We start from the raw sequence: 15,920 nt of genomic DNA on the forward strand, positions 1-15,920 counted from the left end.
GCCCTAATTTACTCAGTTCCAAAAGTGCGTGATAAAGCTAAGACTAGATACCAAAAGAGATACACACACGCCCTATTCTTGACAGATAGTCTGAGCATTATCAAGATATTCATTAGAATTGTTCCAGGTTGCGAAATACACAACTTTCCTTATCTGTTGTCAAGGCTTGGCAGCACCTGCTGTCTTCCAGCACCTCGGCCGATATTAGAGATAATATACTTCTACATGAAGTAACAGTCGGCATGTTCCAGGATATGATCATCTTGTGTTTGATTGGATTGGCGTGGATACAGCAATTCACTGCGTCCCTGCACACAGAACATATCAGGGTAAAAACTGACCATGTGTTACAGGTAATTGATGACATGTTTGTTGGCGTCACCATCGCCGGCAGTCAACTAAGGTCCAATCTGAAGTATCACAATGTCAGGTACACATAACATATGTACAACTACGTCTGATCGGTTTGTTGCATGAAGTATGTAACGTGGTTTACGGGCGTGTTCGCGGATCCTGGTTGGTCGGTTGGAACGAAAATAAACAGAGAATGCACTTTTTAGGATCATCGGAATACATAAAGCAATAAACCGTTTCCATAGCCACCAATAATCTCGATTTTACGATTCCGGCTATATCATGAGTATGTGTTTAAGAGTCAATATCAGATGGTGATGATACAAGGTGTTCGCAAGAAGGTGAGCGTACCCTGCCCCATCGGTGGCACCCGTCACAAACACATGCAAAGTCAAGTCAGTTGTTTCCCTGAAAAACACGGGGACATATGTCAAAATAGCGAAGTTTTTGTTACTGATGCGTCAAAAGTTTGAAATGTCCTCCACACGTCTTCCATAAAACGTTTTGAGACCTTTGACCCGTGAAGATTAGGGTAGAATGGATCTTCAGCAATCATTGCTTGCCATAAAAGCCGACTATGCTTGTCGTAAGAGGTGACTAACGGGATCGGGTTGTCAGGCTCGCTGACTTGGTTTGATGCATGCCATCTTAACCCAATTTAGTAGATCGATGCTCATGATGTCGGTCACTGGCTTGTCTGGTCTAGACTCGATTATTCAGAGGCCCCTGTCATACAGCTGGAATATTGGTGTGTGCGGCGTTACAAACAACAACAAACCAACAAACTTAGGTCTTGAATGTTGCAACATTGAACGAATAGAACAAATTTTGAATCCAATGACGCTCTTTAAAATATGGGTGAAATCTGGGATTGTACCTCTAAAGTTGAGAAAAGTCGATACCGAAGGCTGAAGTTGTTGGAATATTGCTCGAAATGTAGGACAAGTTGTTGGCTGGACAGTTGAAGTCTTGTGGATATATTTTTGTCACTCTGTAGCTTTATGTTTGAAAGAGTATCCATTCCACATCAAGCTGACACCTTATATATATTTAGTTATTTTCATGATATAGCAAAACGGTCGAACAATTGTTGCAATGTTCGCGTAGAACACAACACATACACCAAACATTGTAATCAGTATCCTAGCTTATCCAGCCCAGAAAATGCCTAATCTCGTAGAAGAACCTGGACCATTTCACTGTCACATGTTTGTTCGGAGCCCGATTCAGGATACCGTAACCTACAGTTATAACAAACTCAAATGGACCACAACTTTAAGTTCGTTATAACCGTCTTTCGTTAAAAACATACATACATCTAGGCAGTAAACGCTGGGGACCAAAAATTATGTTCGTAATATCCGTGAGTTCGTTATAAGCGTATTCTACTGTACATGGCGTTGAGATAGCCATCATGCATGCGACATAAGTAATGGGTAAAAGTGATGTATCAAAGTAGACTGGTTATACACTAAAGTATGTACTTACTCATCGGTGTCTAGTGCCATAGCAAAGCTACGGATGCTATTATCGGTATAGCAATTGTTTCTTCACGATATTTACAGCTTCTTATTTGACCGGGCTGTCGGGTAGGCTGGTGGTAAGTTAAAGAGTCATGCTGAAGGTCCCGGTTTGTTTCGAAACATGGGTACCATGTGTGAAACTTATTTCTGGTGTCCCCGTCGTGATGTTGCAAGAGTATTGCTTAAAGACGCATAAAATATAACTCACTAAGGCACTATAATTTGAACATCAGTATATTTTCAAGAACTTCCCTGTTTTAACAGCTCTCCAAAACTGCTGGCTCTAGGAAAAGCTTTAGCACCGGGGTATCTGAGAATCGGAGGCTCATCAGTGGACGCCATGGTGTTTGACCCGACTCACAATATAGCCACTGGGTAGCAGTTCCAACTCCCAGGTGATAGCTGTATAAAATCGTTATATCTTCCTAGAAAAAAAGCTTATAAAAATGACTTTCACTCTACTTCCCAAAGGTACTACAGAGGCCATAATGGCTACACCGGGCTACCTGATACCAACTAAATATATAATCAATCTCCAACAAGAGTCGATTCATTTTGAATAAGCTTTTTGGTCATTCTATCAAACTACCACAGCTGTTGGTTTTCTCTGTACAAATGGAAATTTGACCGAAGTTTTATGCACAGTGGGTTCTGAAGGTTGGATTGAATTATACCTGTAGGGACATCTGACTTACAATAAAAGTTATATATTTTGCTGTACATTGAAACCTAATTTGTGCGGACCGTGGTAATATTGAAATCGCGTTTTCCGAACATCGCAGCTGAAGATGCTCACATGTATAGAAAGGAACAGTACTTTGTTCCCACAATTAGTTAATCCGGACATTGCTTGACAGAGAACTTTGCCGAGGTTGCTGGTTGACACTGTATCAAATAACCATGTGACTGATGTATTTCTTTATTTACATAATCTTATTCCATCCGTCACTCTTTAAGATTCAGATATGAGCAAGTATGCCTGACTCATTATTGAAACTTATGAACGTGAACAACGTATTTTTAGAACATACGCAAATTGAGAAACACATATTTTCAGTAAACACCTGGGATGATCTCAACATGTATGTTCACAAGATTGGGCTAAAACTGGTGATTGGTCTCAACCTGATGCTCCGCGATGGAACTAAGTGGAACCCATCAAATGCTAAGCAGTTGCTCAAGTATTCCTCTGACAAAGGATACACTTTTGCAGGGATTGAACTGGGAAATGGTAGGTTTTGAAGCCATGTGTATGTCGCATCAACCACACCTAAATAATATCCCTGTGGGCAACAACTTAGACCTGTATGAGATGACCAAGAAAGATCGGTGGTCAGGTTGTTCATCTGCGAGCGTTCATATCGTACTCCAACAGCCTAGCCTGTCTGATCCGATTACCTTCATCCCACTGTAATATTGCTGTAAAGTTGCGGCTTTGGATAATAGACAAACACAACGTATAAATAGAGGATTATCTGCTTCATGCATATTGTCATCAGTGTTAATACTTGAAGAACGATTTAATATACAGTCAAATACCGTTGTGTACAGGTTAAAGGGGCGTACGTTGATACTTCGAGTACAACAGTGTTTGACTGTATTTTGTATATTTATTCACTTCGCGACAAATGTACCACAATTGATACAGGTTTTCCTGTCATGCTTGATGTATTTATTATCACTGTACATATTTTTCATTGAGAACCAAACTTGTACTATCGTCACTGGAATACTACTGTCAGTGATGTTCAGCTGGGAAGCGACTACAAGGAACTAAAACAAGTCCTTCAAGGAACGGCCTATAAGGACAGTCTCATCCTTGGACCTGACATAGCCGGTTATAAAGACAAGTACATTAAAACGTGTGTACCAAATCCACGTTGCACACCCTGTACAACGAGGGAATAAGCTGCATGGTGATCAGGGCTAGATTGTTGTTGTTAATCTTGTTGTTGCCATATCTATGACTAGTTTGTACTCTTATTAGCATTCTCTATGTTAGAAAAAACATCACACATCAGATGTGCTATTTGCACAAATGCTAACGACGGCAATGCTAAAGTACTTTCTTTGTCCATACCAACTCTCCAATGTGGCCGTGCATTTCCAGCTTCCTGTCCCATGGTGGAGCCAGTGTCATAGACGTATTGACCATCAATCAGTGAGTGTACTTCAGGGACTTCAGGGACATTGACTACAATACAGTTTCAATGTCACGTGTAACAATTGAGGGTCAACTTACATAGTCAGCACATTGCAGATGACAACATATATATTCCGAAATAATAGGTAGAGGTAGCAATGGGATAGTAACTGCTGTACATGTTGGTAGAATTCTAGGAAGATGGATTGAAAAGATTAAATTGATCACTCTGTGTAACTTCTATATCATCAAGAACAGGAATGTGTTAATGACTAAATAATGAGAGGGATGAAGACAGAAATGAGCATTTGTACAGCTGATTGTTGCATGTACAGAAACGCGGTGGAGATTTGCTGTATGAATTATTAATCTTTTCAGTTACTACTTTGATGGACACACCGCCAAACTGAAAGACTTTTCTAACTATTCTATAATGGATCATCTTATACCTGAACTACAGACAGTGATGAGTACGATCCGAAGCTATAATGGTCTGGTGGCGTGGTTAGGAGAGACATCGTCCGGCTATGGGGGTGGCACACCTGGCATAGGCAACAGATATGTGGCTGGCAATCTGTGAGCATTTTAGTTATCCTACTGATTTTCGAGTTATATTTCTTTCTGATTTCGATTGAAACTTTTTCTGGCTCACACAAAACTATCAAAGATCGAATACAGCATACGGATGTCAGCGGGAACATCTTCGAGGGAGTGCAAGCATACGTTGATGTAGATGCAGATTGTCAATTTATGCTTGATAGGTGGTAATGATTGGTGTTCTTATGTCCGTTGAAACTCGAAATAATGAAAAATAATTGTAAATCGTGTCGATTTGACGTGTAGAAGTTCACGTTTACACGGGTATTACATGACGCTGCTGCTGATGTCTGAAGCGCCTCTGCAAAACAATTCTATATGGCTGAAATATTGCCGATGTGACGTTAAATCTTGACTCACTCACTCACTCACTCACTCACTCACTCACTGTAAACAATTATATTTCGTTTTATTATGATGCAAAAAGTGGCATGTTTTGAAAGGATCACTGTGTGTGTATGTAATATAAAAATGTTGACTGTCATATCCTTATTCCAGGTGGCTTGATAAACTTGGTGTATCAGCAAAATACGGCTTAAAAAGAGTCCTTCGCCAGTCACTCTTCGGAGGGCATTATTCACTTATTGACAATAACAACGACCCTACCCCCGTGAGTATACGTATGTACTGTAAACATGTCCTTAGGTCACGTTAACGATCGCCAATGTCATTGTGTCGGTGCTCCGTTGTCGGAATTCCGCATCATAAAAATTCAACTGCACCTACTGTGTGCAAAGGCCGACTGCATTGGGTTTTGGGTGAGCAGGCTGTTTGACTTGCATCATCCTATCACAGCATCAACTGCTGGTTTACATGTCAAGACACATTTGACAGCTTAAAGTACAACATTGCCTCTCTTATAGTGACGCACACCATAATGCCTTTTGACAGGACTACTGGTTGACGCTTCTTTACAAGAGACTTGTTGGCAACAAGGTATTTGATGTTCCATCTTCATCTAACAACCTCCGTCTGTATGCCCACTGCACGAACCTTAACAAGTGAGTTGTTTAGTCACACACTTTATTCTAAACCTCTTGAAATAGTTTACTAGCAAGCGTTCACCTAAATTGCACACAGACATTTTCCAACCTTCAAACAATTTACGAAATACCCATGACATCACAGTAGAAATCACAGACACAACCAACATTATAGCAAGGAATTAGAGTGAGTGATCGAGTTCAGTTCAACGCCGAATTTGAACACTATTCAAGTTATATCACGGCGTGTTATGGTATGGAAGCAAAGCACAAAGTGATGCAGGTTTAAAACCTCTTGTGAAACCCACGAGCACCGGTATAGCCCTGACAAACCTAGAAACAAATTGGGGTGAATTCGGGATTTGAACCCACGATCATTGGTTTATTGCGAGACCAAGGGATGAAACTCTGCACAGAGAATTGTCGTGCCCTACACGAGACCCGTACCTCCACTGAAAAGTAGTGCATGGACATGCTTGGAAGACATGGATACATTTAATTAAAGTAAATGTACTATTTGGTTTTTCAGAGACAAATAATGATGATCCCAGAAAAGCAATATTCTAACTCCTCCGTAGCACTACTTCAAAATACTTTTCAAACAAAGTCAACATTCCAAAATATTCAAGGTAAACTTCATAGATCTGGTACGCATTTCATCTAATTGTGTGAATGTTCTACATGCAATAAATGTATGTTTAACACAACAACAACAACATTATATCAAAGTTAAGATGGACACAAACATTGAAATTAACAACACAATTACACCTTTGCAAAAAGCTCTCAGCTCATTGACTCTTATGATATCCTTACATGTCGCCAACTGAATTGTACAGAAAGTTCACAAAATGGCAATTTGGCAAATCAAATGGCTAGATTTCTTGGATATGCATATGTCCTGAATACATTTCATTCGAGTTCACAAGCCACAAAGCCCTTTTTCCATGTAATGTTTTTATTTCATGTGACAATCCTGTGGTTGCCAGCAGAATCTACGTATAGTGACTATGCAAGTGAACAGAGCGATTGTGACCTAACAAACAAATGACGTCAGATCACACAAAATGACGTCATGTCCGTCATTTGCATGGACGGTAAACAAAACAGCGGCTGGCAAAACAAATAACTGGAATTCACGAACGTAATGTTAAAAATCATATATACTGACATTTGTTATGACATCATCGGTTATGTTTCAGCGTGTACAACTACATGCCTGGCAGTATAACAGTGTATGCCCTTAACCTAAATAGTGACCCCGTAATCCTTACCATATCGGATCTCAACATCAAAAGCGTGGACATATTCTGGCTGACTCCAGAGGGAGGAGATTTGAAATCACAGTTTGTATATAATTTGTTTTCTTTCAACCATTTAGCTTAATGATTTTTCAAGTATCACAAACTCATCAGTCAGAAAATATTTCTTTGTGAATGTTGTCAAATGCCGAGGATAATGATAAGAGGCACAGACATAGGTGAGTAATATAAGACCATTTGCTGATGACACATCTTTGTATGTGATCATAGGAGATCCTGGTATAGCTGCTCATGGTCTAAATAATGACTTGGACAGAATTTCGGAATGGGCTGCTAGATGGCAAGTTACATTTAGTCCCGACAAATCTTAATCTATTCAATTTACCCTTAAAGTAAACCCAAGTCGCAAACCTAATTTATATATGAAAGGTACACAAATCGATGATGTGCAAAGTCATAAGCACATTGGTATTACTTTACAAAGCAATTGTACATGGAAAATGCACATTGATGATATTGTTAGGAAATGTTATCCTCTGGTTAATTGTTTAAGAAGTTATAAATATCGTCTATTACGAACTACCTTAGAAACTATGTACAAATCATTTAATTTACCAATTTTTTATTATTGTTACAACTGTACCAATGAACAAGCTTACGTATTGGAAAAAGTACATGCTCTCAGAACCATATTTGGCGCTGTCAAAAGTACGAGTCATCAGGAGATTTACAATGAAAGTAATTAAAAGACAGAAGATACAGTTCAAAAGTGGTTATATTTTACAAAATGAATAACCATTTCTCCCCGGAATATCTTTGTAGACTTATTCCTAATACAGTTTCGGAAAACACAAATTATGACTGAAGGGATAAAACTAATCTTCAAACAGCGAAGTGTAAAAAACAAAAGCTTATACAGATGCATTTATACCAGTTACAACACAACTTTGGAAGATGTTACCAGAAAACCTGACGGGGGCCGTTACACAATTTAAGAATTTGCTTCACGTAATGGGAGATAATGGTATACACTGGGATTTAAAGTATGGAAGCAGATTATGTCAAATTATTCACAGTCGCCTCAGGCTTGGCTGCAGCGATCTTATCGCAAATCAGTATGATAGATATATCTTTGACACAAAAACTTGTCCCTATGGATATCATACCGAAGATACTTTACACTTACTTTTTGTGTGTACACATTACTATGTTCTTCGAAATGAAATGTATTTTTACCAACATTGTTTTTTTTTACAAACAGTGCTATGCGGAAATTCGTATTTGAATAAGGGAGAGCAAATTCTGATATTAGATTCTTTTCAAAACGTCATATTAAAAACTGTTCAGTTAAATGAATTGCTTAATATAAACTGCAAATAGACTTGTATATACACATCCAGCTTGACATGTACAATTCATTTGTTACATCTAACCTTCATTGAAGTATTTATTGTAATATGTCCTATGTGTAATGGAGCGGTATAAACATAAGCGCTTCCCTTGTTTTCCAATCCATTTTCACATTTTTGTGAAAATACATATGTTTAAACCACATGGGTGAGTGTATGTTGAGTTGCTGAAGTTTATCTGAGCACACACACACACCATGGAGACAGGACAAACTGCAGGTCCATATGAAACAAATAATTGATATAATGTGCAACTTCCCCTTGGCTAGGCTTTGGAGTACGATATGAGTGAGTGAGTGAGTTGGGTTTAACGCCGCTTTTAACAGTATTCCAGTTATATAACGGTGTGTCAGCTTAATGTGGGAGGGAAGCCCGAAGTGATGCAGGTCTCAGACGTTTGCCACTTTGGTGAAACCGACGAGCATGTGTATGGTGCTGACAAACCTAGAAATCGGGATTCGAACCCACAATCACAGGTTTCTTGCGTGCCCAAGAGACGCAACTCTGCACAGCGAATCGCGGCGACTGAAAGAACAGAAATATGATCAATGCATAATGTGCTGACAAATAAAACAGTTTTGATTTATTTTTTCCAGAAAAGTACAGCTCAATGGCAAGACACTGGAACTTGTCCACAACCACATACCACACATGACACCAAAAACTTTGGGAACTGGGACAATGAGAGCACCTGGATTTGGGTTCATCGTTATTCCCGACGCCAACATAGCGGCATGCCGCCCACAAAGCCATGGTCCCATTATCGGATAATTGAACCAGCATTCTGTTTTCCTCAACGTTTTAATAAACGTTTTTTTCAGAAACGCCATGATGTTTGTGTTTTTAAAATGTAGGCGTGTGTTGAAATATGTTAGACAAAAAACATAGCAAACTGAGCAAACCAATGAATAGCTGACATTTACGGAACAAAAGGTTTTCCAAAACAAATCTCCTGTTTCAAAGAAGACATAAGACGGTTGTTTACCTCCATATTTCACAGGCTGCGTGATGGGCGGATCCAATAACCCTGTGCTTATTAATCGTTATCAAATGTTTCATTCACTCTGAAAGCTGTTACCTTGATTAAACAACTTTTGAGCAAGAGTCGTTTGACGCTCTAGGGAATGTTATTTGAAACTACATGGGGACGGATGTCATCTAAAACTAAAATGTTAAAATTAAGCTTAATAATGTTGTTGGTGGCGTAAAATAAAGAAAACATGGATATATATTTTGAAACACCAGTTGTTTGGTGTGCTTCCAATTGTTGTACTAATCAGGCAAACACAGTTTGAAAAAAGACTGTGCTCGAAATTTAATTCTTGTTTCACATTTTGTGAAATATAGGTAAAAGGGTAACAGCCAATAGATGACAGATCAATACTTTTTACTTAATAAATTAAAGAAGAAAATAAAACACTCTGGACAAAAATGCAAACCTGAAAATTAAGAAATAGTCACAAAAGGCTTATGTAAGAAATGCATAGACACATATTAATCATAGTGTTTTGTGGCAGTAGAGATTGTTGTTGGTTAATTCCTGGGCATTGTCAGTTGCAGCAAACGACTGAGGCGCTCATATAATATCAACAGCTGCAGTGAAGATGTACCCGGAAATGTGATTAGTTGTTGAGGACAGCACTTGAAAGTTCGAGGGGTTTTGTGACGAGACATATTCTAAAAGTCTGGCCGGCATGATGCGGGCGATTTGAGGCCTTTAACGACATGCATCTACTTGCACAGTGCAGAAGGAATACCTAACTCAAAACACCAGAAACCTGCGGGCATCCAACACTTTTCCGGTTTCAACTAAGGCGGGCACTCGTGAAGAGCAACCTCCTCGTGGTGAGTGCTGGGTAATGCTAATCGCTCTTCCCCCGTGTGGAACCGGGGCAGAATATTTCCACAGCCTCCCATTGCTGGTCGTATGAGGCGACTAAAATGGGCAACCTGTTTGCCGTGGGCTGCGTCCCTGTGTCGGCGGAGGACGGGAGTCTGGTAGTTGAGGGCACTGGTTCCTGGAACTGTGTTCCTTTGCCCAACACACTACTTCGACCCTTACTTCGCCTAGACGGGTGGTAAGATGGGCCCGGTCTTATCAATCGGCTGGTCATGCCGGGCCCTGTGCGTAATATTGTGTATGCACACCTGTGTTGTATTATAATGTGTATTTTGGTCTTGGCCATGCATACTTTGTATGAATTAACACTTTTGGATGAAATAAATTGCCTAGAGTCTTACGCCAGAAGGCGGTGGCTCATGGGCCAATCTGGTAATGTTGACCGCTGAATTCTGTATGTCTCTAAATTATTGTTATTCGCAGAACCAGCTTGGCAATAAATTTAGTAGACAAATATAGCTATTTATGTCATATTTGCTGGAGTATAACACCCCTGTAGCCCTGGTGTTTGCATTTTGGATATCCAATGCAATAAGACACTGTCCTTGTTGACACTCGCTGGTGGGTGGGGAGCAGGGGTGCAGAACCACTTCCTTTCATTATGTCAAAAAAACACTCTGGTTCGAAAAGAAAACATCTAGATGCTAGCTCATCTGATGACGAAACTGATCTGCAATTAGATTCCTGGGCTCGGTTCATTGTAATCGAGGCTTCTGATCATCAGCCTTTGAAATTGAACCCATTTGCTATTTCTAAGGCCATCAATGGTTGTTGTGGTACGGTTGACAATGTTACCCGCCTCCGTAATGGCTCCATTCTTGTGGAATGTGCCAGGAAACAGCAATCTCTAAACCTTTTGTCCATCAGCCAGTTTGCAAATGTAGAGGTTGCTGTTTCAGCACATAGAACATTGAACTCGTGTCGAGGCATCGTGAGAGACAGAGCCCGATGTTTAGCTGACATGAACGAAGATGAGATTGTGACCGAACTAACCAAACAAGGTGTTACAGCTGTCAAGCGTTTCACCAGAAAACAGGATAATAACATCATCCAGACAAACACCTATCTTTTTACTTTTTCCCTTTCAACAATTCCAAAATCTATCAAAGCTGGGTACTTTAATATCGGAGTGGAAGTTTATGTTCCAAACCCACTCCGATGTTATAAATGTCAACATTTTGGACATGGTGCCAAGACCTGTACTCTCAGAACTGTCTGTGTGCGCTGCAGTGGCTCTCATGAGAACACTGAGTGCACTGATGCCATTAAGTGTGCAAATTGCGATGGGGACCACTTGGCCTCATCCAAAAATTGTCCACACTTTCACCTTCAATCTCAAATACTAAAAATTAAACACACCAACAATATCTCTTTTTATGATGCTAAAAAGCTAGTTCAGTCACAATCTCCGAATAACTCAACAAAATCATACTCAGCAGCAGCAACTGTCACTCCTGTTGTCAAGGCTACAACAGTATCTGTAGGATGCCAAACAACCATCTCTTGGGTTTGTAATCAGCAGATGCTACAGGACAATACAGCTCAAACATCTTCAAGTGCAACAACACGAGCAACTTCAGCTTCACAGACGGAGCTAGTGGAATCCAGCAGAACAGACCCAAAATCATCTACAATTATTGAAGACATACCTTTAACTAAAACTGAAAAAAAGAAACTGAAAAAAACGGCCAGGGCCCTCCAACACTTGGAGGTGCCTTCTTCTGAGCCTACACCTGTTAAGGTTCAAAATCAATTTGAACCTTTGGCGATGGAGGTCACTCCTTCTCCAACAGGCCATGGGAGTGGACCTCCCTCCCGCTCCAGAACCCCAGTAGAACCACCATGACCTGTTCTAACCTGATAATACAATGGAATTGCAGGGGACTAAAAAACAATTTTAATGATTTGCAGCTATTAACACAAGATTTCAAGCCATCAGCCTTTTGTTTGCAGGAAACGTACTTTAAAACTACTGATCAACTAAACATTAGACACTACGACTCCTATCATTTCTTTTCACCTCCAGGGGCTAAAGCCACTGGAGGTTCTTCAATCTTGGTGAGGCAGGGTGTTATTCATAGCCCTGTTCCTCTCAATACCCCTCTACAAGCTACCGCAGTTCGTATCACTATGCACATTGTTTTTACTCTGTGCTCTCTTTACATTCCTCCATCTACATCTCTTCAGCAAACCGATCTTCAAGCTCTCTATGACCAGCTTCCTAAGCCCTGTATTATCATGGGCGATATGAACGGTCATAATCCACTTTGGGGTAGTGATCGTACAAGTAGTAAAGGCAAGCTCTTAGAAGATTTTATTTCCAACAATAATCCATGCCTTTTTAACGATAATTCCAACACATATTTACATCCTGGTACAGGCACTTACTCTTCTTTGGATTTGTCTATTACTGATTCAAAACTGTTGAATGAATTTGAGTGGCTGGTCCACGATGACCTCTGTGGAAGTGACCACTTTCCAACCATATTAAATCCTATTACCCCATCTGATGTTCCTCCATCATCTCGATGGAACTTTACAAAAGCCAACTGGCCTCTATATGCCATTCTCTGTACAGAAAAACTAACACCTGATCATTTCACTGACGTTACTGACTCAATACAATGTTTTTCTGATGAACTTATCAATATAGCTGAAAAATGTGTTCCTAAGTCCTCTGGAATTCCCCACATACGTAAACCATGGTTTACCGATGACTGCAAGCAAGCTAGGAAGGCGAGGAAAAAGGCTGAGCGTTATTTCCGTCGCCATCCTATGGTCCATAACTTAAACAAATTTAAAATATTAAATGCTAAGGCAAGGCGAACATTTAAACAAAGTAAACGCCAATCTTGGCGACATTATGTGTCAAAAATAAATTCTCGGACGCCCATGTCCAAGGTATGGAACATGGTCCAAAAAATCAAAGGTAAGGGCACTAAATCTAGTATTCACCATCTTAAAGATGGGGACCAACTCCTAACTCATAAATCAGATATTGCTAATAAAATTGGTGAAACTTTGGCAAAACACTCTTCCTCATTAAACTATGTACCTCAATTCCAAAAGTATCAAAAACAGCAAGAAAAGAAACCTATTAATTTTAATTCAGATAATGGGGAAGATTATAATGAACTATTCTCTATTCATGAACTCCATACTGCCCTTGAACAAGCTCACGATACTGCTACAGGAGCTGATAACATACATTATCAACTCCTGAAGCACTTACCCGAATCTTCCTTAGAAACACTATTGAATATTTTTGATGTCATTTGGACCTCAGGGAAGTTCCCTCCTTCGTGGCGTGATGCTATTGTTGTCCCGATACCCAAGCCCGGTCGAGATCATACTGACCCATCAAATTACCGACCAATATCATTGACAAGCTGCGTTTGCAAAACCATGGAACGCATGATAAACAATCGTCTCGTATGGTACCTGGAATCCAATAATCTTATTACTAATATACAATGTGGTTTCCGGAAAAACAGAAGTACCATCGACCATTTGGTTCGCTTAGAATCATTTGTAAAAAATGCAATAATAAATAAACAACATGCAGTGTCTATCTTTTTCGATCTAGAAAAAGCATATGACACTACATGGAAACATGGTATTTTAAAAGATTTACATGACTTTGGATTACGAGGCCGTTTGCCTCAATTTATATCTGAATTTTTAACTGACAGGCACTTTCAGGTCCGCGTGGGTTCTACCCTGTCTGATCATTATTATCAGGATCAGGGTGTCCCACAAGGTAGCATCTTGTCTGTCACATTGTTTAGTATTAAGATAAATAGTTTGTCCAAAGTTTTAAATGATTCGATTGATGGATCGCTCTTTGTGGATGATTTTAATATTTCGTGTCGTGGCAAAAACATGCATACTATTGAAAGGCAGCTTCAGCTATGTTTAAATAAAATCCAGAAATGGTGTCTTGAAAATGGTTTTAAATTTTCAAAATCTAAAACCAACTGTATACATTTTTGTAGGAAATATAAACCCCATAAAGATCCAGAATTAATTTTAGATAACACTCCCATTAAAGTTGTAACGGAAGCCAAATTCTTAGGTCTAATATTCGATCATCATTTGACCTTTCTGCCCCACATAAAATACTTAAAGAATAGGTGCTTGAAGGCCCTAGATTTATTAAAAGTTGTCTCAAATTGTAAGTGGGGAGGGGATCAAAAAACCCTCCTCCAACTATATCGAACACTTATCCGCTCGAAACTTGATTATGGCTCCATCATATATGGTGGGGCCTGTAAGAGCAATTTAAAATTACTTGACACCATTCATCATCAGGGCCTGAGGCTTTGCCTTGGAGCCTTCAGAACTTCACCTGTTCATAGTTTGTATGTGGAAGCTAACGAGCCTTCCCTAAAACACCGTCGCATTAAATTAGCTCTCCAATATATCTCTAAATTACGTTCCAATAACTCCAATCCAGCATATGACTGTGTTTTTAATCCCCTTTACGGTAATCTATTCAAAACTAAATCTTCTCTTATTCCACCACTAGGAATACGACTACAAGCAGATATTTCTGCTGCTAAAATAAACCTTGGTAATATAGCCCCCACTCAGCTTTTCTCTTCTCCACCATGGCAGTTAGTACATCCAGAGGTGGATCTAACTTTAACTAAACTGAAGAAATCTGACACAAATCAACTAATTTATCAACAACAATATAATGAATTAAGGAACACATATAATACTTACAAATCCATATTTACAGATGGATCCAAGGATGCTGCCGCTGTTGCCAGCGCCACTGTCATTGGATCCAGAACCATATCATCTAGATTACCGAATGACAGTTCTATTTTTACAGCAGAATCGCAGGCAATATTAACTGCTCTTAAATATATAAATACCCAATCTAAACATAAACGGTTCATTATCTTCTCTGATTCACTTTCCTGTCTTCAGGCAATAACTAATATATCTTGTCATCATCCACTTTTACGTGAAATAATTGAACTACAAAATGATCTTGCTACTGGCCAGTACGACATCGTCTTTTGTTGGTTACCAAGCCATGTTGGTATCATTGGTAATACAATGGCCGATGCTGCTGCAAAAGCAGCACTCACCAAATCTGTGACACCACTTCTTCTACCATACACTGATTATAAACCCTTAATTAGATCTTACATCACTGATTTAATGCAAAAGAAGTGGGACACTCAAGTAGGTATAAATAAATTACATGAACTTAAACCAACTATCGGCTACACCTACTTGGGCTGTCAGTCCAGATTTGAGGAGGTCATAATACGACGATGTCGTATTGGCCATAGCAGGTATACAAACGATTATTTGTTGAAAGGTGAGGATCCTCCATTTTGTATCCCTTGTGATGAAAGAATCACCGTCAAGCATGTCCTGCTTGACTGTGTTGATTTTTCCATCACAAGGGATAAATATTTCAAATCATCATCAATGATGGATCTTTTTAATAGAATCAATTCTCATTTAATTATTGGCTTTTTAAAAGAAATTGAACTTATTGATAAATTTTGAATTGTGTAAATAGCTATATTTTATATTGGTAATGTATAATTTGTAACTTAGATTGTTAGTGGCTATATCCTCTAAGGGGGTTGAAGCAGCGTAAAATTATTGTCCCCCTGAGAGGATATGTAAGACCACATCATTCAAAGTACATTTATTCTTACATCGGTTTTAAACGTAGTATATTTGTTTATTTTAAGTGTTGGCTTAATTGCTTCCCATCACC

General features: G+C 39.3%; 1 protein-coding gene across 4 annotated transcripts; it reads left to right on the forward strand.

Annotated features, from left to right (window-relative positions):
* The first annotated feature begins 214 nt into the window (after positions 1-214).
* Positions 215-9,058, forward strand: LOC124116529 (heparanase-like). 4 transcript variants are annotated; one of them, XM_048394542.1, is made up of 9 exons: positions 215-353; positions 2,142-3,108; positions 3,580-3,739; positions 3,988-4,038; positions 4,399-4,596; positions 5,116-5,227; positions 5,509-5,618; positions 6,803-6,946; positions 8,868-9,058. In XM_048394542.1, the coding sequence occupies exons 2-9, from the start codon at positions 2,853-2,855 to the stop codon at positions 9,040-9,042; spliced, it is 1,206 nt and encodes a 401-aa protein (XP_048250499.1). In that variant the 5' UTR covers positions 215-353; positions 2,142-2,852; the 3' UTR covers positions 9,043-9,058. The 4 variants fall into 4 exon arrangements, with proteins under 4 accessions (XP_048250499.1, XP_048250500.1, XP_048250502.1 ...); XM_048394543.1 differs by having other exon boundaries at positions 231-329; XM_048394544.1 differs by lacking the exon at positions 215-353 and having other exon boundaries at positions 1,098-2,272; positions 2,935-3,108.
* The last annotated feature ends 6,862 nt before the right edge of the window (positions 9,059-15,920 follow it).

The sequence above is a fragment of the Haliotis rufescens genome, unplaced genomic scaffold (genome assembly GCF_023055435.1).
Source record: "Haliotis rufescens isolate VD_foot unplaced genomic scaffold, xgHalRufe1.0.p SCAF_13, whole genome shotgun sequence".
Taxonomy (NCBI): domain Eukaryota; kingdom Metazoa; phylum Mollusca; class Gastropoda; order Lepetellida; family Haliotidae; genus Haliotis; species Haliotis rufescens.